The sequence below is a fragment of the Pygocentrus nattereri genome, chromosome 3 (assembly GCF_015220715.1).
Source record: "Pygocentrus nattereri isolate fPygNat1 chromosome 3, fPygNat1.pri, whole genome shotgun sequence".
Taxonomy (NCBI): domain Eukaryota; kingdom Metazoa; phylum Chordata; class Actinopteri; order Characiformes; family Serrasalmidae; genus Pygocentrus; species Pygocentrus nattereri.
Genome location: NC_051213.1, coordinates 29,244,321 through 29,266,066, shown reverse-complemented (window position 1 = coordinate 29,266,066; position 21,746 = coordinate 29,244,321). Strand labels below are relative to the sequence as shown.

General features: G+C 39.4%; 2 protein-coding genes across 2 annotated transcripts; both read right to left on the bottom strand.

Annotated features, from left to right (window-relative positions):
- Nucleotides 1-1,158: 1,158 nt before the first annotated feature.
- Nucleotides 1,159-2,675, bottom strand: LOC119262934. The gene is made up of 4 exons (XM_037536410.1): nucleotides 2,527-2,675; nucleotides 2,226-2,373; nucleotides 1,637-1,745; nucleotides 1,159-1,479 (listed from the first exon to the last, which is right to left on the bottom strand). The coding sequence occupies exons 1-4, from the start codon at nucleotides 2,603-2,605 to the stop codon at nucleotides 1,351-1,353; spliced, it is 465 nt and encodes a 154-aa protein (XP_037392307.1). The 5' UTR covers nucleotides 2,606-2,675; the 3' UTR covers nucleotides 1,159-1,350.
- A 2,326-nt stretch (nucleotides 2,676-5,001) lies between these two features.
- LOC108414197 (gamma-aminobutyric acid type B receptor subunit 2) lies at nucleotides 5,002-19,825 on the bottom strand. Its single transcript, XM_017687005.2, has 20 exons — nucleotides 19,162-19,825; nucleotides 15,731-15,868; nucleotides 15,471-15,641; nucleotides 14,993-15,094; nucleotides 14,486-14,551; nucleotides 13,381-13,569; nucleotides 12,932-13,174; nucleotides 12,737-12,797; nucleotides 12,546-12,623; nucleotides 11,716-11,866; nucleotides 11,392-11,524; nucleotides 11,181-11,288; nucleotides 10,898-11,020; nucleotides 10,055-10,165; nucleotides 9,689-9,913; nucleotides 8,384-8,599; nucleotides 8,182-8,281; nucleotides 7,290-7,340; nucleotides 6,853-6,928; nucleotides 5,002-6,477 (listed from the first exon to the last, which is right to left on the bottom strand). Exons 1-20 carry the CDS (start codon nucleotides 19,408-19,410, stop codon nucleotides 6,339-6,341), a joined length of 2,730 nt encoding a protein of 909 aa, XP_017542494.1. The 5' UTR covers nucleotides 19,411-19,825; the 3' UTR covers nucleotides 5,002-6,338.
- Between the last annotated feature and the right edge of the window lie 1,921 nt (nucleotides 19,826-21,746).

Below are 21,746 nucleotides of genomic sequence, written 5' to 3'. Positions count from 1 at the left end.
ATGTGTCATTGTCATTGGCGTTTGCAAGCTAGTTTTGATATTTCAGAGCAATTAGGCACTCCAAAAACAGCAGTGTGGAATATTTGGAAGAAGAATGAATCCACAAAGCAATTTGCAGCAATCAGGCCACCCAAGAAAGACCACAGCAGATGAAAAGTAATATATGAACTCATTGTTAACCCGCTGTTCGTTTACTACAGTAGACAGGTTTGTTTATAGTTTATAACATCTAGAAACAGTTTGAACTGTCTAAATACTTGTTGGCTATCAGAGATATAAATATTTTTCCTGTTTTTCTTTTGTCTAGAACGTTGCTTAAAACTAGTCTTTTACTGGGCCCATGTCCTAAAATATCTTGCATTTTATTTTCCCCTGAAGTTCACTTATAATGTTAGTGTGGTTTTATGTTTTAAAATGGTCATAGGTAATTTTTTATAAGACCATTTTCCAGCCCCTCTTTATACCTTAGAGTTGAGCAGGCTATTTTTTGTTGCTGTGCCTTTAAGACTGATGTGTGTAAGTGATCTCAGGTCTGACTGACTTCCCTGCTTTTGAAAACAAGCTGGGCTGAGACATTCCTTTAAACTGCTGCAGGCTGAATACGCTGATGTACTTAAATGTGTTGGTTTTTCTGACGTCACAGAAACAAGGAGTTTGTAACAGGCTGTTTTTGCAGCTTTGTTTGCATGTGTGGGCTGGAGAGTGAATGGTATATTTAGAAATTTTAGAGATGTTTAAATTTAAACAATTTAATTTCCATGATATGGACCCTTTAACTGCAATAGTAGAAGTGTTTAAATTCCATGCCATTACAAATCATTTAGCTTAGGCCATTAATGTTCAATTTAAAAGTTGATTCATTGGTAATGTCACATTATTATATGGGTTGTTTAACTGGTAAGGTACTGGTTAAATATTACAATGAATATATACAGTTCTACATAACATTGTGCAGCTTGTAGAATTTGTGATTTTGCTTTGGTAAGCTAGTCAGAATCTGTCTTAATATTTGCAATGCAATCATTATACAGTAAGGTAACAGCCTTTAACTGGGGAACTGACTTGAATTCTGTTCTTGCTTTGTCCATTTACCTTAAACCCAATTTCTGATTTTCATCAAAGCACTGGTCAAAGAGAAAAACTGTCAGAAAGTCATTCTTAATTTCCCAGTATTTCTTTCATAATATGTTTTATTGTCTTTGGAAAAATGACATTTTGATCAGTGGCTTCCAGTCTGAAGTACTGAAGCATTAAAGTAAGCATACAGCATGTTCAGCAGGGCTAAAACAGAAAGTGCAAAACTACACATCAGAAAAGCAAAAGCCTGTAGTTCAGTTTGAAGCCCTGGATTTAACTTCCCTCCATCATCCTTCCTGAAGCATCATGGCAGTTATCGAAGATGAGACTGTAATCAGTTCCTCCTGCCTTCACAAAGTCAGCTACTCTCTTACTCCCACGAAAGTTTTTGGTCTCAATGATCTATGAGAAAAAACAAACAAAAAACTCCATTATAAATTCTGACAATAACCATGAAAAATCTGATTTTATTTAAGTAATGTTATCTATAGAAAATGAATAGATTTCAGTGAGTGATATTATCACCCATACAGCTGTGAAGCAATGGGCAAGCCTTTACCTTCCAGCTGGAGCTCATGTGACGAGCGTCAACCACCACTGTCTGGGATGAGATGCCATAGCCGTCTCCTTTGTGCACCAGCCACTTAGTGCCATCTTCCAGTGTCACTCTGCAAGTGTAACACAGCATTCTGATATTAAATGGTCTTGAGCAGAAGATTAATGTTGTAGTGATGTTTGCACCAATTTCCTCCAATCTAAAATCGATCAGGCAGTTTAGTGTCTAAAAATGTAAAAATGAACAGAAGTACCTGACACAGATAAAAACATTATTCACTGCCATCTTAAAGCCTGAATCCCCCAACACTTTTTGTTTTGCTGGTCAGCTACATTTGGGGTATAGAAAAATTGGGTAAATGCTATTTTTCTCTAAACTATTTCTTTAAAATCCAAATTGACTCTAACTTCTGATGCCATTCCACTGATATAATGTATTTTTACATCATTTAAATGGCCAAAAAACTTAGAAGTTAGAATAAGAAATTAAATTGGTAGATGTTCCACCAAGGGTTGGAACACAGATAAAACATTGATCATGACTGCATTCATTTATCTTCTTTATTGAGATTTAAATAACAAAAATGTCTTACCTCACTCCAGAGTGACTGAGTAAACCTGCTTGGAAAGACATGCCTTCCAGGGGTCTTCTCATTCGGTCAGCCTGATACACTTTGGAGTTGTACAGTTTCGTCAGGTCAGACATTTTGGAAAGGTCATAGTTATAGGAGTTTCCCTTTCCTGGAAAAACATAAGGAGCAAATTCATTATCATTCACAGTCACCTCATTCCATTTGAGAATACCTGCACTCCACTATGAACTTCAATACCAGACATACAAGCCAGTCAAAATGCAAGAACAAAAGCAAAACAGCAACTTATGATGTAACTTACCTGTGCCCCAGGAGCATTCAGTGAGCAGTAGCACTGTGGCCAGCACAGCCAGACTAAGAACAATCTTAAAGCCCATCATGGCAGGTCTTGTGAAGAAGCTTTAATCTTCTAAGGTGTGATGAGAGTGAATGCAGGCAGCAGAGTACAGTGTATTTATACTGAGCAGGCTGTACCATCCTCCTTGGCCTGGACAGTCCCTCATAGATCAATTTTGTTTAAAAACACCAAGACAAGCACTGGCACGGGATTGGGAAAGAGCAAACTTGCGCAACTGCTGAGAGTCCTCCCATTTTTACTTCATGACAGCTTTCATTTAAGTCTTTGACACTGCCAGATGGAAGTTTGGTCGAATTCCACGGACATTGGCAGAAACAGACTTGTTACTTTCGGTTGAGATGTATTTGTGTATTCCTAAATGCTGTGTGTGAGAAATTCTGGAATAATTACAGTAAAGGGGTGCTTTACTAAACCCTGTCCTGCTGGCTGTGGGGAAATTCCAGCATGATGAAATCCACACAGATCCAAACAATCATTGTGTAATAGTTTGGAAAAGGAAAGGAATGATTTTGTGATGTTGGTTAGTGTTGACAGTGCCTGAGATTTAAAAGTGGATTGCACAGTATGTACTGACGGAAGCTAATTTTCTGCACAAGAATAAACAAATGTGAACCTTTGTTACTGGCAGTATCAGTATCAACAGCTAATCCCAGCAGTGGTGTGACTTCTGTTTGAGGATATCATTAGTGTTGGCAATAGTAATAGTAATGGCAAGATAAATACTAGTTCTACTCCAGATGAGACATAGTTGTGTAAAGAATGTAGAGCTGCTAACTCAATAACATACACTACCGTTCAAAAGTTTGGGGTCACATTGAAATGTCCTTATTTTTGAGGGAAAAGCACTGTACTTTTCAATGAAGATAACTTTAAACTAGTCCTAACTTTAAACAAATACACTTTATACATTGCTAATGTGGTAAATGACTATTCTAGTTGCAAATGTCTGGTTTTTGGTGCAATATCTACATAGGTGTATAGAGGCCCATTTCCAGCAACTATCACTCCAGTGTTCTAATGGTACAATGTGTTTGCTCATTGGCTCAGAAGGCTAATTGATGATTAGAAAACCCTTGTGCAATCATGTTCACACATCTGAAAACAGTCTAGCTCATTACAGAAGCTACAAAACTGACCTTCCTTTGAGCAGATTGAGTTTCTGGAGCATCACATTTGTGGGGTCAATTAAACGCTCAAAATGGCCAGAAAAAGAGAACTTTCATCTGAAACTCGACAGTCTATTCTTGTTCTTAGAAATGAAGGCTATTCCATGCGAGAAATTGCTAAGAAATTGAAGATTTCCTACAACGGTGTGTACTACTCCCTTCAGAGGACAGCAGAAACAGGCTCTAACCAGAGTAGAAAAAGAAGTGGGAGGCCGCGTTGCACAACTAAGCAAGAAGATAAGCACATTAGAGTCAGAAACAGACGCCTCACAGGTCCCCAACTGGCTTCTTCATTAAATAGTACCCGCAAAACACCAGTGTCAACATCTACAGTGAAGAGGCGGCTGCGGGATTTTGGGCTTCAGGGCAGAGTGGCAAAGAAAAAGCCATATCTGAGACTGGCCAATAAAAGAAAAAGATTAAGATGGGCAAAAGAACACAGACATTGGACAGAGGAAGACTGGAAAAAAGTGTTGTGGACGGATGAATCCAAGTTTGAGGTGTTTGGATCACAAAGAAGAACGTTTGTGAGACGCAGAACAAATGAAAAGATGCTGGAAGAATGCCTGACGCCATCTGTTAAGCATGGTGGAGGTAATGTGATGGTCTGGGGTTGCTTTGGTGCTGGTAAGGTGGGAGATTTGTACAGGGTAAAAGGGATTCTGAATAAGGAAGGCTATCACTCCATTTTGCAACGCCATGCCATACCCAGTGGACAGCGCTTGATTGGAGCCAATTTCATCCTACAACAGGACAATGACCCTAAACACACCTCCAAATTGTGCAAGAACTATTTACAGCAGAAGCAGGCAGCTGGTATTCTATCGGTAATGGAGTGGCCAGCGCAGTCACCAGATCTGAACCCCATTGAGCTGTTGTGGGAGCAGCTTGACCGTATGGTACGCCAGAAGTGCCCATCCAACCAATCCAACTTGTGGGAGCTGCTTCTAGAAGCGTGGGGTGCAATTTCTCCAGCTTACCTCAACAAATTAACAGCTAGAATGCCAAAGGTGTGCAATGCTGTAATTGCTGCAAATGGAGGATTCTTTGACGAAAGCAAAGTTTGATGTAAAAACAATGTTATTTCAAATACAAATCATTATTTCTAACCTTGTCAATGTCTTGACTCTATTTTCTATTCATTTCACAACGTATGGTGGTGAATAAGTATGACTTTTCATGGAAAACACAAAATTGTTTGGGTGACCCCAAACTTTTGAACGGTAGTGTAATAAAGATAAAGACATCATCATCATGTTTCCTTAGTTCCATTTAATTTACAGAAACGTAACATTTATCAGCGACGCTGCTAACAGAGTCAAATAAAAAACACATGTCAAGGACCAAGAAAAAAAACTTTAACCAAGATTTATGAGGTATCTGTACTGTTAAACTAATGTCAGCTGTTGAAGTTTTCCTGCAGTGACCATCATGCTGTGATGCTTTTGGGAAATTAGCCTGCTAAGTCTTATTAACATTATTGTGTCTTGTTCACAACAGTGTATTTTTGACAAGAGAAGGCAAAAACATTCTTAATGTTAGGTGATGTAACGAGTCATTTTCAACCATTTCTATTGGTCCGTGCAACATGAAATGTTTATGTAATGTAAAGGGCAGCTGCTGTGTTCAAATGACATAGAAGAATGGTTGTATCTAAACCAATACAAATGTTATATGCTATTGCATTGTGAGCCTGAGCCATTAACAGCTTTGGAGAAGGGTAAAAATGGATGATATAGTACATGTAACCCATTGAGCCCAAAACACAACATCTCTCGCTCAAGCTTTCTTTCTGATTCTGTTTGCCATCATGTTTGGCTGTCATTAATAGCGCATTAATGGTAGTTAATGAGCCAGTGAGTATGGAAATAATGAATGTTATGCAAAATGTTTAAAAATTTAAATAGAAGACATTTATGCTCTTGACAAATTCTGTATGAAATTTTCACAAATTGCATTTTTATAGTCATGAACATGAGCAGGACGCTGTGGGGTGTAGGTCATGGTTCCATTAATGCCACAGTCTCGTCAGCACCAGACATTCTGCCCACAGAGCAACACAGACTGACATCTGATATTTATTGTATGCTAAAATGGCCAAAACCACAAAATCTTTGATTGGCTGATCACATTGCTGTATATATATATACACTTCTGTCAACCAGTTTTACCAGTTTGATGGGAACCAAACATTTGGTTATCAAGCTAAATGCTAGCTGGTCATCAGCAGCAATCAGCTGCCAGTTCTGCAAACCATGAAGATAAGTGCCTGTTGGAGATAGAAATAGACACCAAATTGAAAATCACAGCATGTCCTTTAAAGGTTATTCAGGTTTTGTTTAAAGCATTTAAAAGCAAGTGCATGAGATATCGTGCATATTTGCCTACGGGCATGCTTCTTATTTTGGTCTGTTTTTGTTGTTGCAGTATTTTGACACGTCATGCAAACACAAAAGTCTGACCTGACTCATTACTTCATGTCAGTCAAATGAACCATTCCTGTAAATGAAGGTGGTTCTTGGCCATGTTGTGCCCCGAAACCTGCCAGACTCTGATGACTCCGATTCAGACACCTGGCTTGTAGACCCATTAATGCCATAGGTCCATAAGTGCTCTTGGCTGTGTGCTGGGGCTGCTAGGGGTGCTACAGCTGGCATCCACTCCTCCAATAGAGGGCAGGTAGGCGTGGTGAAGAATAGGCAGCTGCAGTGACAGTCTCCGCTGGACACTGCACAGAAACACATCAGTGAGAGAAATACACTCATCAACCTTACATCCAGGACGTCAAACAGTTTTGCAACAACAACTGCCTCACAGCAGCTAGATAAACAAAATTCAGTAATGGCCATAAGTGTGTTGTAGTTTATATCATCACATTCTGTACAGTACTGTGTGCTTTGGTGAATTACTCTGCAACAATTTCACAACACAGGTACATTTGTCTGACCCCATAATAACAACCACAAACGTTATACCCTCAGACCAAATCAATCACACATTCATAACATTTTACATTATTCTACATCTTCAACAAACTATAGCGCTGCTTAATCAGAATCTTTCACTTACACCAAGTACACATTAAGCATCATATTTAACATACTGTTCAGGAGAGTTGATGTCTTCTGTGTCTTTGCAGCCACTACAGCCCACTGGAAGCGTCTGACATTTCTCAGTGCCTGTAGGGAAAGAAGCCATTTATATCCTACAGTGCCAACAGACTTGCAGTGCTGATCAGAATTCCTGATAGATGTGTTTAAAATACATATTTAAAACACAAATGAGTTATGTAATTATGTAATCTGTATTTGTTAGTGTTTCCAGAATGCTATAGTGCTAATATTGTGTAATCTCAGAGATATCACTAAATACAATGCATTTATCTATTTTTGCCTATTAAAAGACATTTTGTTCTGAATAGTTAAAGGGGAATTCCAGTTTGTTCAAAGTTCAAAGTTTTTGTGTAATCTAGTTGTTGAAATGTAAACTAAGTCATTCAGAGTAGTTTGATGTTAAACGATTCACTGTAGAGAAACTTACCAATTTGGATTTCTTTACAATGGTAGTGATAGGAACCAGGGGTCACAATGTCTACAATGCAAATACAGGCATTTTATTTGCTGTCCAAAATAACTAGTAAATCTACACATGTCTTCTGAGTTTTTATGTCTAATGTCAATAATAGTAAAATGCTTATAAATCAGAAAAAATAGGTTTTTGGTAGGGACTACATTGCCTTACAATGCTCTGCATGTACCCCTCCCCCACAAATGCATTAAAAATGTTTTAGGCCAAACCCGTTCTGCTTTTCAGTGTTGATCTATTCAACTATTCAGCTATAACATTAATATCACCTTTTTAGATTTCAAAAATGTACCAAATATCAACATTAAACCAATGCTATTTAGCATTACATGCTCAGTTTTCACTGCATTTCAGTGTCTCTTTGTTTTCTGGGAGTAGGCCTATTAAAAACCTGCAGGGGTAATATTCTACAGTGATATCCTTGATTTCCTGAGCAACTCTGCTAAGCAGCTCTGTTTCCATGCATCCATGAAAAGGACTTTTTTTCAGAAGATAGAGGCTTCCTCATAGTCATGCACAATAAAGAATGACACATACAAATTAAGGTATAATCACCTATGATTAAGGGATAATCAACAGTACAAAACAGCCTAGCCCTCTTCCAGTAGGCCATGATTCATCACTGTGTCCCACTGAGTCTGTCTTTCTCTTTCCTTGACTAACCATCTCAGAAATGAAAGTGAACCGTGTTCTACTGATGCAAATACTCCGCAGAGCTGATGCATGCAGACCAATAACAACATGATATCTCTTGTGATCTTACCATTTTTAGACTTTATAGATTACAAATTTTGATCAAGAATCCACGAACACTTAATAAAAAAGATCAAAATGTATCTCCTCCTACCTGTCTGCTCCCCAGAGTCTTGCATGTTCACCATGTTTGTGTATGAGAGAGTGCTCAGTTCCCTCAGCTGCCTGGTCAGTTCCTCCAGCTCCATGTCCAGCTGCAAGTACACAAGAAGCACATTGAAAAACAAAACAAACAGGCATGGCAGTGCAGCCAGATACAGGACTTCAGGTATCAACATAATAACATAAATGAATACCTCACTGATGCACATGGTCAGATATTTGTTGTCTGACTGTAGGAGGTCAATTAGAGCTGTGCTGATCAGTGTCATAGAGCTGGATGCACTGGAGTCTGTCTGCTTGGTGCTGCTTTCCTTCTCCTCACTCACTCTTTCACTCTCTTTCTCTCTTTCAGCAGAGTGGAACTGCTTAGACAGGGATGCTCCATCAGGGTCTGTCCTCATCAGGATTATCTGTTGAAATAAAAGTGGAATCAGACAGACATTAATCTAGATGTTGCCAGTCACTGCAGAAGTCCAAAGTCAAACATGGTTCCATGTCTCTGATATGCTATTTCAATGGAAGTGCTCCTGGGGACTGTTGGCAGATAAAACAAATAACCTAGTTTTAAGGATTATTACCGGGATTTTTCAAAATTAGTGACTGAAGTGTTGATTTAAGTATTGTTACTTTGGAGAAAAATCCACTTTACACAGATTTCTTCTTATGTTAAATGTAGTCATGCCAAGACATGTTTAGTGTCTCAGACTATTTTCACATGTAGTTCTTTTGATAAAGTTCAGGATTTTGTGATGCTGTATTATTTTACTTTAGTCAGTTGCAATGACTAAGTGCACCAAATTATACATGGGTGTTTCTTTGGTTGGTCAGGAATTTGGCATGGATACTGGTCCTCTGTTACTTTCATGTTTGCCTCCATCACTGCCAAAAATTTTGACTTTCAGTAGCCTATCACAGTATCATGTATCATCTGCCATTAGTCTCATAACCCAGACCTTTCCCGTAATGTGGCCAGGAACTTTGACAGAAAAGGACCATTTAACTGATATGCAAAATAACCAATCACATACTGGTGTTGTGGCATGATTTTCAAACAGGGCTACAAGAAAAATAACCCTGCAGAGAACACATCTCTATGTGTGGACAAACATGTTAAAAAGCTACTAAATGCTTTAAAGAAAGCTTTTGAATAACTTTTGAATATGTAAAGCCATAAACTTAACCTTTTTAATCCAGTAGTTATGTGTCATGACCGGCCCCTCCCTGTGATCCATGTGCTTGTGCTTTGGTGTTCCATGTGCTTTCGTTTATCTTTCCAGTCTGGGCCCCCTTGTTTCTAGACTCCACGCTTGATTATTACCACCTGTGTTTTCCACCTGTGTCCTGTTATCCCTTGTTATCCCTGTTGTATTTAAGCCCTGTACTTTTCTAGTTGTTGGTTGGTCTTTGTATTGTTTGTACGGTTTGAAGGTCCATCAGTGACTCCTGCTAAGGGGTCTTATTATAAGTAAGAAACATAAGAAAAGACACTTATGCCAAACCTCTGGAATGAAGACCAAACTCAGAGTGACGGAACAGCAGGTGATGATGATGACGCCCACAATGCAGAACTGCACATTTGGCTGATCTCTGGTCAGTAAAGCCAGAAAGGCACCAATGACACTTAAAGGGCCTGCGATACACACACTGATCCAAGTACACCTGCTGTGGCTCAGAGTGAGCGTGTTTGAGTGTCGTGTCTTCCAGGCCAGAACACAGCTAAGCAGCTAGACAACACAGGAGATACATCAGGAATATTAGCCAAGTCAAACTGCCACAGTGCCATCTGACATTAGAAAGGTACAGTTCATGTTAAAGTGGTCTAATCATGGTAGAATAACAAATTATAGCAGGCAGACAAACCTTACCACTAGCAGAGTCTTATAAAGGTACATGATCATCATCCAGATGTTCATATGAATGTTCTCGCAGTGCTCCAAAAATGGCCGAATGGCAAAATCTCTACCATGAGGATCAAACTAGAACAAATCACAAAGACAGAGTAATTCTCTTGTGTAAAATAATTTTTAAGATATATTTTCATGTTTGGTTTTATGTTTCTGTCCTTAAGATAATGGATTCACCTCTGATCTCCATGTCTGCCAGTGTTTTGATCCTTTTGACGGTAACAAGTTAATGAGTTTGAAAACAACCACTGACATGTAAATAGTCATTCAGAGTTGTTGAATGTACAGTAGATGAAGTCATGGTTCATGTTTCTTTGCAGTTGTGGGGATTTTTAATTTATTTATTAATCAAAGTGACCACTGAACCTATACATGTCATCTGAGTTGACTGTTTTTTCATTGTAGCTGATTTATTTTTATGATCAACATTGCATATAAAAATATATAGCCTATATAGCCTTTTCTGGGTGCTGTTATTCCTTACAATGCCCTGCAAGTACCTCTCCACTCGTTTTAGTCCAAAAGCATATCACAAACTATTGTAAAACAATGTCTCAGATGCCAGTCAACTTGTTAGAAATAATTTCCTGTGTAGCTTCAGATGCCTGGTTCCTACCTTCTCTGAGAATGATTCTGACCCATAAAGCAAATGACGTTTTGTACATTTTGATGTAATTGTGCAGAAGTTTAGAAGAATCCCCTTTAAGCATGCAGGTACTTATATCTGCCAAATTCTCAGAAAACAGCCATGAATAGTGCACATGCTGACATCAATGTATCAATGTCCTTATCATCAAATCTCACCTCCAAACTGAACTCCTTCACTGTCCCTCGTAAAGGATCCAAAACTTGCAGGCTAGTTAAGAGACACATATCCACCAGCAGCAGACCGCAGACTATTCCAATAAGCATGTAGTTCTTTATGTTCTGCAACAAAGAGGATGGTTCAGATCTTTTGTTTGAGAAGTGATTATCATTATAAATGAATTAATGAAAACTAATGACATTTGTCATTTGCACATGTAAAATACTATTTCATTGCGTTTTGTTGTTTATTTAGAAACACCTGATATTTAAGCTCCCTTACCCTTTTCCGAAAGCTGATGCTTTCATAGATGAGATGAAGTCTCCACATTTTGGCAAGCATTGCCCCAAAAGCTGTTGAGTGTCCAATGGATATGAGCCATATTCTGATCTGTGCCAGAAGAAAACTCTTTAATAATAAACTGATGTTTTCTGTTGCATTGCTTCAGTTTAAAAACTCATGAATAAGCAGCATAAGTGTTATTAAAGCTTACCGCGCACAGAGCATCAAACACTCCTTCAGGCACATATGAACCATCCAATCCAAAGAGGAAGATGAATGAGTAAGATAACAGAGTACCCAGTATTAGCAGAGTGTTCAGTGAAGGGCTGGACATCTGGGCCACCCTGAGTATGAAAAGAGCAATTAGTAACTGCACTTAAAAAATAAAAGTAATAGTACAATGATTCAGCTCTTATGATAGAATGTCACTGCATAGTCCTAAAAAAGAGTGATGGACCAAAGCATTAAAGCAGTTTATAGTGAGTAATAATGAGCAGATTGTGTGTTAAAGCAACATCATGAACTCCTGGCTCACCTGTGATTGTGGTTCTGGATGTTGAAGAAGAGGAAGACAATTGTCACGAGAATGCCTAACACGGAGATGGATGCTAAAATGCTATAGAGCACCATGCTGATCTCCATCCTCTGAGGATACACATGGGTATGGTCCCTTGTACGCTCATGTCCTGCGCAGTAATAATGAAGTTTTTAACTTAATGCAATATCCAGGCAGCTGGATATTTTCTTTAATATAATCAACATGGCTGTTATATTTAAATACTGCAAATATTGTAATAATAATCATTTCATTATTAAATTTTGGTTGGAAAAGGGTTAAAATCTTGAAACACCCAACACAAAATTGTCCAGTCAAGATTTTTCCCATTATATTGAAGCGAATATAGCCAACCAAACTGTCCAATGCCATTAGTTAAGCCTTCAGCAACTGGACTTAATGCCTTATTTGTTAGATTAACTACCAACAAAACTATGATTTACAGTGGGTGGAATGAATTTTGTGAGAAAAAAACTCTAGGCATTTTGGAATTCCTCGATACATTAATGACTGTAAACACAAGCAGCAGTCTAAACAGGTTTCATGCAGTTTTCAGAAATGTCAGGGTTCTTCACTGAAGGCTCAATGAAAAACTACAACACTGACATTTATGGCACCTTCCCCAAGGCCTAGCTCTATTAATCACAGTTTGTCATTGCTAGGCAGTATATGGGCTATAAATCAAGTGTTTGAATGGTAAGATTCCCATTTACCCCATATTCAGGGCAAAAAATGGCTACAGGCTTCAAATTTGGCCTGTTTTACATCAGTTCTATTTACATACCAGACTAAACCTCAAGGCCTCTCACCTTTGAACCAGATGGGACCGGCAAACTCCAGCCTGTCTGTAATATTGCTGTATTCTCCAACCTGGACCTCTCTGCCAGCTGTAGAGTGATGAAGAAACTCACTATTCATCAATGCAACAAAAAGATTCATAATGAAAGAATTAGAAGATAAAACAAAAATATTCTGGATTAACCAATTCAGTCTCTTTTACCTTGAAACTGGGCAAATTTGATTGTTGCCACCCTCTCACCATTGCGGAACAGAACTTGCCCCTAAAAATGTCAGAAATATTTTGTACAAATCTGCATACGGTTTAACATGTTCTTGTGAGTGGCAGCAAACATTAATTTCTTCTGCTAATAAGTCTAATCTGTTTTCTACAGTACTGTTGTAACCTCAAACTCACAGTCACGCCAAAGAACTTTGTGTCACTCATGGCTTGCAGTATCATGTTAGCCATCTCTCTCTCAGTAACAGTAAAGTTGCGGTGTGCGCTGTACTTCTCTCTGTATTTCAGCGTCTCCATGACCCGTGTCAGAGCTTTAGCCACCACCCAAGTGCCATCATATGCAAAGCCATGGAACTTACTGGAACCCAGACCCTTCAGCATGCACCTTTTGTCATATTCCTGCTTGTATTCTTGTGGTGTCTGGAACAAATAAAGACTCATTATGCCAACAGAATATTAAATAACATAATACAGCCATGTTCAGATTATCTGAAAAAGTGTTCAGAATATTGTAATTTCATCCAATGACTAACATCTCGGTAAACTGAAAAGTAAAATAAGCAATATATCATTTAAACTGGTAAAGTGTAACAATACAGTGCAGTTTGCTAAACACACAAACTTACTCTGCCTGAAACCCCTCTGATGTGTTGGGAACTGAGGGTCTCAAAGTCCACACTGACAGCACCCTCCATTGCACTCAGTACACTCTGAGCAGAGCAGCTGGAGGTGCCAGTGTGAGTCCACCAGCTCGTCTCCGACCAGCCTGAGAGAATCCACTGGTACTTAAGGCCAAACATGTCTAAATGATATACCTACAACACCAAAGAGGGCTTAGTCGATAGTAGAATTACCAGTAACAACGACGCTTCAGATTACATTATATGACTGACAGGTAACATTACAGAGAGATTATAGAGAGATATATACTTATACTTACACTATAGAGAGATTACATTATAGAAAGGTAATATCACAGATATATTAACGCTATGGAAAGGTTACGTTTATTACCAGAGACATTAGACTATAAAGAGATTTACCCAGAGAGACTACACTACAGAGTGGTTACACCACACAGATAACTGAGAATACTGAAATGGAACACCATGAAGCAGAGATGTCCAAACCTTTGTCAAAGAGAGCCAGGTCAGAACATGTCAAAATACCTGATGACTGGAATGTTATTCACAGATGATTCAAAATGTTAAGCTTTCAAATTATCAGTGGATAGGCTTCTTTTATTGCTTTTATTGTTGCTCAGAGCAATTAGGATCAGTAAGCACTTATAACAAATAATAAACCGTTCAATAAAGTTGTGCTTTTTGACTGTTCACAAATGTAATTCAGTCAATAAAGCTGCAGGTCTAGTCAGAGAACAAAGGGTCTTAAACATGAACTAACTTTGTTATCACAGTGTGGTGCATTGCACTATAATGTTTCAGCACTGCTGCCACCATCAGGCGAAAAACTGCATAAAAAAACATACTGACTGGCAGGCCTCTTAAAACACACTCTAATACATAAGCCAGAAGAATTTTCACTGTAGAAATGTTGCATTATAGACATTTTACATGCAGAGAGGTTAGACTGTAGACAGTGTGCACTACAGAGAAATTACACTGCAGAGATGTGAGAGTACACAACGTTATGCTACAGCTGCCATACAACCTCAACCATTAAGTTCTAAAAACACTGTAAATGAAAAAAAACATTGATATGATAACTTACACAGCAGAAGACTTTTGCAGCTGAAAACTCATCAAACTGACCAATCACTATCCTCACATCATTTTCCTGGGATGGAGAAAGATAGAAGAGACGTTATGTTATGGGCACCAGAAACACATTAGGGAGGACAAAGTGAGAGCTCACTGACGCAAGGCTTAGAGAGATGCATGTAGCAAATCAAGGAAATTCTCACCTACAGTAAATTTTTGTCTCTTTGCATAGATTAAAACATATCAACACATTGATTTATTTTAGCTACCTCGAAAAATAGGAAGAATAAAGCACCATGACTGCACTCTGGCTTCGCTGTTGCTGCTTTCAATTAGTGTTATTGAAGGCCAAAAAATTTCTGTCTGTGCAACTCTTTTCTTTTCTCCTCTTATCTTTTCTATGTATTGTCTCTCTTTAGGTACTAGGTTCTTATAATTCAGTAAACATTGTTGTCTGTCATTAAAAAGATGACATAACCTCTTCCAGTGCTTTGGACATCTGGATTTTATCACTTACTTTTAGTGTCTTTATAGCAGCACACGGGTCACCAGAGAACCACTGTGCTTCTACCAGCTCAACTCCGGCCTGTTTGAGATGTTCAGCCAAGTTCTTCTGCACCTGCATTAAAGAAGACAGAGACCACCAAGATGTACATATGATTAGTAAACATAATAGCATCTGGGAAATGATCAGTTTAATGGAGAATGTTTAACTGTGTGACCCCAGTTATCCAGGTCCTTCTTTCTGTAAGGTGGCAGCGCTACCCACCGCACCACCTCGCTACCCAGACATGACTCTTTGTTTCAAATTCAATATCAAAATGACAGCAACGCCAATCAAAAAAGGACTAGATTTATTAGCCAGAAAAGAAGCACCCTAAAGCCACAGCTGCATTAGTGTTTACAACAGGGCAAAGGTTTACCATTCATACAGACCTGCATCTGCAGTACAGTGTTATATATGTCATCATATTTAGTCATAGATATGGTCTTACCTCAGTGAACCTCTCCTCCAACTGGGTCAGAGTGCCCACCCTCCTCCATCCATAATTACTAAGGAACTTCACCAGCGCTGGGTTAACTGCACTGTTTGATGGCACAATGCGGAAGAGGTTTGGGTATCTTCTTTTATTTGCTAATGCAGGTAACGTGGCAGCAAACGACAGCTGTAACGTGTATATTTATGAACATTAACATTTTTACTGATTTATTGATCACTCATTATTTATAATCCATAACTCCATCAGTAAGTCACCTGTGGGAGATTCCAGGCCTTCAGAGACTGAGCGATGATAGACGTCACTGATGAACACAGCCCTCCAAATACCATCAGGTGTTTAGGACCATAGAATATGGCCTCAAAAAAGGCTTTCAGTGCTTTGGCATTGTCACACTAACAGGAGGAAAGGAGGAGGAACACTGAAAGAAATGTTTTGCAACAAGTAAACAAGTTTTCATGTACTGTGCACTGTAATAAATAAAATGTCAGCTCAAATGATATAGTAACTGATTACATGGCTTTTCTTGAGTTGACTCAACTTGAGGACACACAACTCAAATTTCTTAGTTGAGTCAAAATTTCTCTTAATGTTTTTAGTTCTGCATCTGACTTACGTAAATAAAATTAACTTTTTTTTTATACTCACCTTCTTCACTAGCCAAGATTATCTCTATCACACCATCCTGCGAGACATTGAGTACACACTCATAGATGGCTATAGCATCGCTGGGGGTCAAACTCACAACCTCCTTTTGGGTTGACAGCTCAGTCCACTGCACCACTCAGGAACACATGAAGCAACTCAGATTTTGTGTCTACAAATGTTTAATAAACTCTAGAAAATAATTTTTGTTTTGACTTTGAAGCATGGCATCATCTCATGTGGTGCAGCTGTGTAATAATTCCCAATGTCAGGAGGTTGTGAGTTTGAATCCAGCAATACCACAGCAGTCCACTATCCAGAAACCCAAGAGGAGAATATGCCAGATGGGACTGTGTGATCCATCCAAATAGTTCTGCAATAAGTGCTATTCAGATCCAGAGAAGTTTGTGTTCTAATTGAGCCCTTTTCCTGAAGATAGGGGTGTTAAAAGAAGGTTAGCATGGTGCTCAGGGTCATGCAGTGTTTTCAGACTACTGTGTTGAATGCAGTTCTCATAGATGCTGGAGTTTCTAGGCAGTTCATAGCCTATAATTTTCAAAGCTGTGCACACAACTCTCTGAAGCTGTTTTCACTGCAAAGCTGTGAAGTCTTATAACATATAAATACATTTGTGAGGTCAGACACTGATATTGGATGAGAAGGTCTGGCTCACAGTCTCTACTCTAATTCACCCCAAAAGTGTTCTATTGTGTTGAGGTCAGGACTCTGTGCAGGCCAGTCAAGTTCTTCTACACCAAACTCGCTCATCCATGTCTTTATGGACCTGCTTTGTGCATTGGTATGCAGTCATGTTGGAACAGGAAGGGACTGTCCTCAAACTGTTTCCACAAAGTCAGGAGCATGAAATTGTCCAAAATCTCTTGGTGATGAAGCATTAAGTGTTCCTTTCACTGGAACTAAGGGACCAAGCCCAACTCTTGAAAAACAACCCAACATCATAACCCCCCTCCACCAAACTCTACACTTGGCACAATGCAGTTAGACAAGTACCGTTCTCCTGGCAACCATCAAACCCAGACTTATCTATTGGATTTCCACACGTAGTAGCATGATTCGTCACTCCAGAGAACACGTCTCCACTGCTCTAGAGTCCAGTGGTGGCGCTTTATACCACTACATTCAACGCTTTGCATTTGGTGATGTTAGGCCTGGATGCAGTTGCTTGGCCATGGAAACCCATTCCGTGAAGCTCTCTACGCTATTCTTGACCTAATCTGAAGGCCACATGAAGTTTGGAGGTCTGTAGCGATTGACTCCGCAAAAAGTTGGTGACCTCTGCGCACTATGCGCCTCAGCATCCGCTGACCCCACCCTGTCATTTTATGTGTCCTACCACTTCGTGGCTGCGTGGCTGTCGTTCCCAATTGCTTCCACATTGTTATAATACCACTGACAGTTGACTATGGAATATTTCTGGACTTGTTGCACAGGTTGCGTCTGATCATGGTACCACGCTGGAATTCACTGCGCTCCTGGGAGAGACTCGTTCTTTCACAAATGTTTGTAGAAGCAGTCTGCAGGCCTAGGTACTTGGTTTTATAGACCTGTGGCCATGGAAGTGATTGCAACACCTAAATTCAATTATTTGAATGGGTGAGTGAATATGTTTGGCAATATAATCTATATATGATTATACTATATGCTGTGTTGCCATCCCACCTCAAGGAGGAGACAAGGATTTGTGTCAAGAAAATCTAGGCTTCCAATTCTTCCAACCTCCTGGTCATTAACTCCTTAAAATTCTAGGCTTATTATATACTTAGGCTTATTATGCAGTAACTACAGGAGCTTCATTGCAAACTAGTTCAGCTATTTTAGGTTATATAAGAGTGTAATAAAACAATGGGCCTGCCATTGGGCCCTGGCCATTCAAGGGGTTAATAATCAATGGTAAAAATGTTGTGATCAACAAAAGTTTCCTTCTCCTACTTAAATGTTATAATTTATAGTACATACAGGGGAACTGAACTGAAACATGTAAAGTTCCAAAAACATAATTTCAGCATTACTTAGGAAATGCTATATTAAAATGCTCAAAGACAGACACTTTTTTAAGACTTTTAAGTCTTTCAGTTGCTGCAAAGCTCCAGCATTTATACCAGTTTACACAACAGATAATACTGAAGTGTAGCCAGTCACAGTAACAAATAATAGCATGTTTTTTTACAGCAACTCTGTTCCTCTGCTGAGGACCGGTTGCTAAGTAATGACCCACTTTACTCTGCAACTAACTGTGGTATGTTTCTACTTTATTACATACATAAACACAAAATGAATCCAATTTCTGTACACTGGAATTTCTATGAGATAATATTTGACCTGGTCAGATTTGGTCAGATCCTGAAGAACAGAATGACATCAGGACCTTGTCAAACAAGACTGTCAAGGTTGCGATGGTACAACCAAAAAACTGAAATTTTCCCGAAACAAACTAAATACACTATGGCCAACAATGCTTTAAAAGTTGGCTGGAACAAAATAACAATCTAGTAAGTATTGAAAAACCTGAGCTGAACCTGATATTGTAACAGTATATGACTCTATAACATAAAAGGATGCTACTTTTTCCACAGAAGGAATTGCCAATATTAAAGCACATTTGACACAATATTCTGGGCTTCTCTGCTTTACTTTTACATTTATTTTGCAGGACATATAAAAGCAAAAGAACTGTCAAGATCTTGTCTTATAAGATACTCCCTCTCATGTGATATTGCTTAAAATAGATCTGAACCCAATTATGAGAGCTGAATGCTGCTGCTATAATTTCATACTTACAGCATTAAGAATTCTGCAAATAATGTCATCGTCACTTTTCTGACCCATTTTCCCTGCTGATAATATATTCTAATGTATGCATTCATCTAAACACTCTTAAATAAATAAAGGTGCCTGATAGGCTTCTTTGGAGCAGCACCATAGAAGAACCACTTTTGCCTTCTAAAAGAATGGAAAGGTGATAGCTGAAACAACAGGTGAACTAGAAGAATTACACATTAAGCCTCATGTATCTCTGTATTACCTTGGAATCTGCAAAGTGGAACTGAAGCTCGTAATTGCGTAAAGGAGCAGGTTGCTTGCCCAGGTGCTGCAGTGCGAGCTGGACTGCAGGCATCACCTCTGCTGTGACATTCCCCCATGCTGGCTCGCTGCTCAGAGGCATAATCCACAGCACGGGCAGTTCCTGTCTCCGCTGGCACAGACATGACCAGGGAAGCCACAGCAGCTCCCACACCATTAGAGCCTTCAGCAAGTTCCAGCGGCCTTCCATCCTGCCTGAAAGGGCAGTGCCTCTGCAGATATACACTGTCACACACCTCCAGCTTCACAGCTTCTGCTCCTTTAAGCCGTACTTTAAGCCTCATCTGCTCGCGCCAGGCATTCCTGCAGTCTGACAGAGCTCTGAGGCTCACATGAAACCACTGAAGGGGATGAAGGGATAAGAAGAGGCCAAAGAGACACTCACAGACATCTGCCACCCTCACTAAATCCAGACAGCTAATCAACTCCCACTGAGCTTCAGCTGAACACTCACACTTTTAAACAATGGTCCTGATAATGGTAAATTTCCAAACTACTTCAAAATCATATAATCCTATCTTATAGACACCTTAAGATGATATTCCAAATTAGTATGTTTTGTAATATTCAGGTATATTTATATATTAACCCTCCCACGAAACCAAGAGGAATTAGTGAAACTTCACGCTCCTGATGCCAGTCTGCTGTGCCTTGTTCACTGGTGTGTGTATTTGGCATCTAATGTTGGAAACAGAACTGAGCCTGCAGGCTGTGTGTGAGGAAGATTTTGGTGGGTCTCCTCTCATCACTAGGTGTTGGGGGATTAGTCAGAGTGTGTGAGTTACTGTGTCTGGCACTGGTGTGAAAGAGCCTGGCATAGTGAGGATTTACACAGTATTGTATATAAGGCATTGTATGAACATTTGGTATGTGGTGCTATCATTATGGTGTTTGGAATACAGGGAGAGATTGCTGTGGTGTGTGCTATGCTCAGTTTTCTTTGGTGTCTGGAGAAGCTTTTCTTTGGTGTTTGGTACAGTGAAGGTTTTATAAGGTCTGATCCATAGTGAAGGCTTACCGTTGTTTGGTATGGCACTGATAGGGTAAGGTTTTGTGGGGTGTTTAGAAGTGCTGCAGTTTAGAAGTGCTGTCTTCTACAAATTAGCTTGTTTATTATGAGTTCTGACTAGTAAGACGTCAGTTGTAAATGAATCAAATTTATAACTTGTCACAGCACCTTCACTAGTCATAATTATCTATCAGTGAGTGGTGTTTTCATAACGGAGGTCTATTTATCATTTCTAGTAAAAAGATATATGTTGATATCTGTGAATACATTAACGAGATCTGTAATCTTACTTTTTAATTACTAGTGAAAATATACATGTTACTAGTTAAAATTAAATTACAGATATCTACAATTCTTATTTGTACTAGTTAGAATTATATTTTGAATAGTCTGAAATACTTTACTAGTCTTTACTAGTAAAAAACAGAGTTATGACTTCGCTGGTGGCATTTTAGGTTAAAACGGTTTGACATACGGTTAAAACAGAAGTTAAGACACCTCTGGGGTGTTTCTTATCTGGAGTTAGAATAAGATTGTGAACTTAAGAACTTTTGCTCTGTATTAGCTTCTGTCCTAAATTCAGTCCTAACTGAAGTTGTCATGGTGACTAAAACAGATTTCAGACTTAAGAAGTTTCTGTGATACTGCACCTGGTCTCTGTCTGGACTGTCGGTTGACTACTACAAAGTCTTGGTCCTTCGTTTATATGTCCAGGTCTCAGTCCTGACTCAGACTGAACTTCACACGAGTGTTTAGTATAGTGTGGGTTTACCACTGCATTTGTTATAGTGAGGGCTTGATTTACTCCAGCACATCTCAGAGGCGTTACCAAAACATACTGAAGTGATGAAAGTGCTCTGCTGATATATGGATGGTATCTTTTGCCAACATTTCACACAAAACACTCTTCGATGGGGTTTAGTGGCGTCCAGTGAAGGACTGAATTCTCATCTCATGATCAGTACACCAGGCTACGTTTACACAGCAGGTAAAAGTGGCCCGAATCTGATTTTCTTACCAAATCCGATTTTTTTGTTTGGCTGTTCACATTATCTTTTAAATGCGATCTGCCACATCAGTCTGAACAGATCAGCTCCCAAACCGACCCGCATGCGCAAAAGAACAACGCTTCACGAGGCTCGTCCGGAGGTAAACAGTCGCTCCCGGAGCTTTCAGTGTCTCTTCGGCAGCATCACAGGAGCGATTATGAAGTTCCAGTGGTTGACAGCTGGACTCATCACTCACAGTGTGATGAGTTCGCCGTAAAAAGGGCGCGTTATTCGGTCACGGCCACTTCTTTGGTTCGCGTCCTCGGATTCTTTAAACTGTTCTCTGGCGCTGCAGCCTCGGGCTCCTTCGCTCGGCTCCTTCGGCTCGTTCAAAGCCTCTTCAAACTCGGAGCGGCTGCGATGAGTCGCTTCTGGTTTTTTGGTACAGAAACACCAGCCTGGATATTTATGAGCCTCAGCAGCGCGAGGTTATGACGAATGTCGAGTTGATGTAAAAGCCGCATGAAT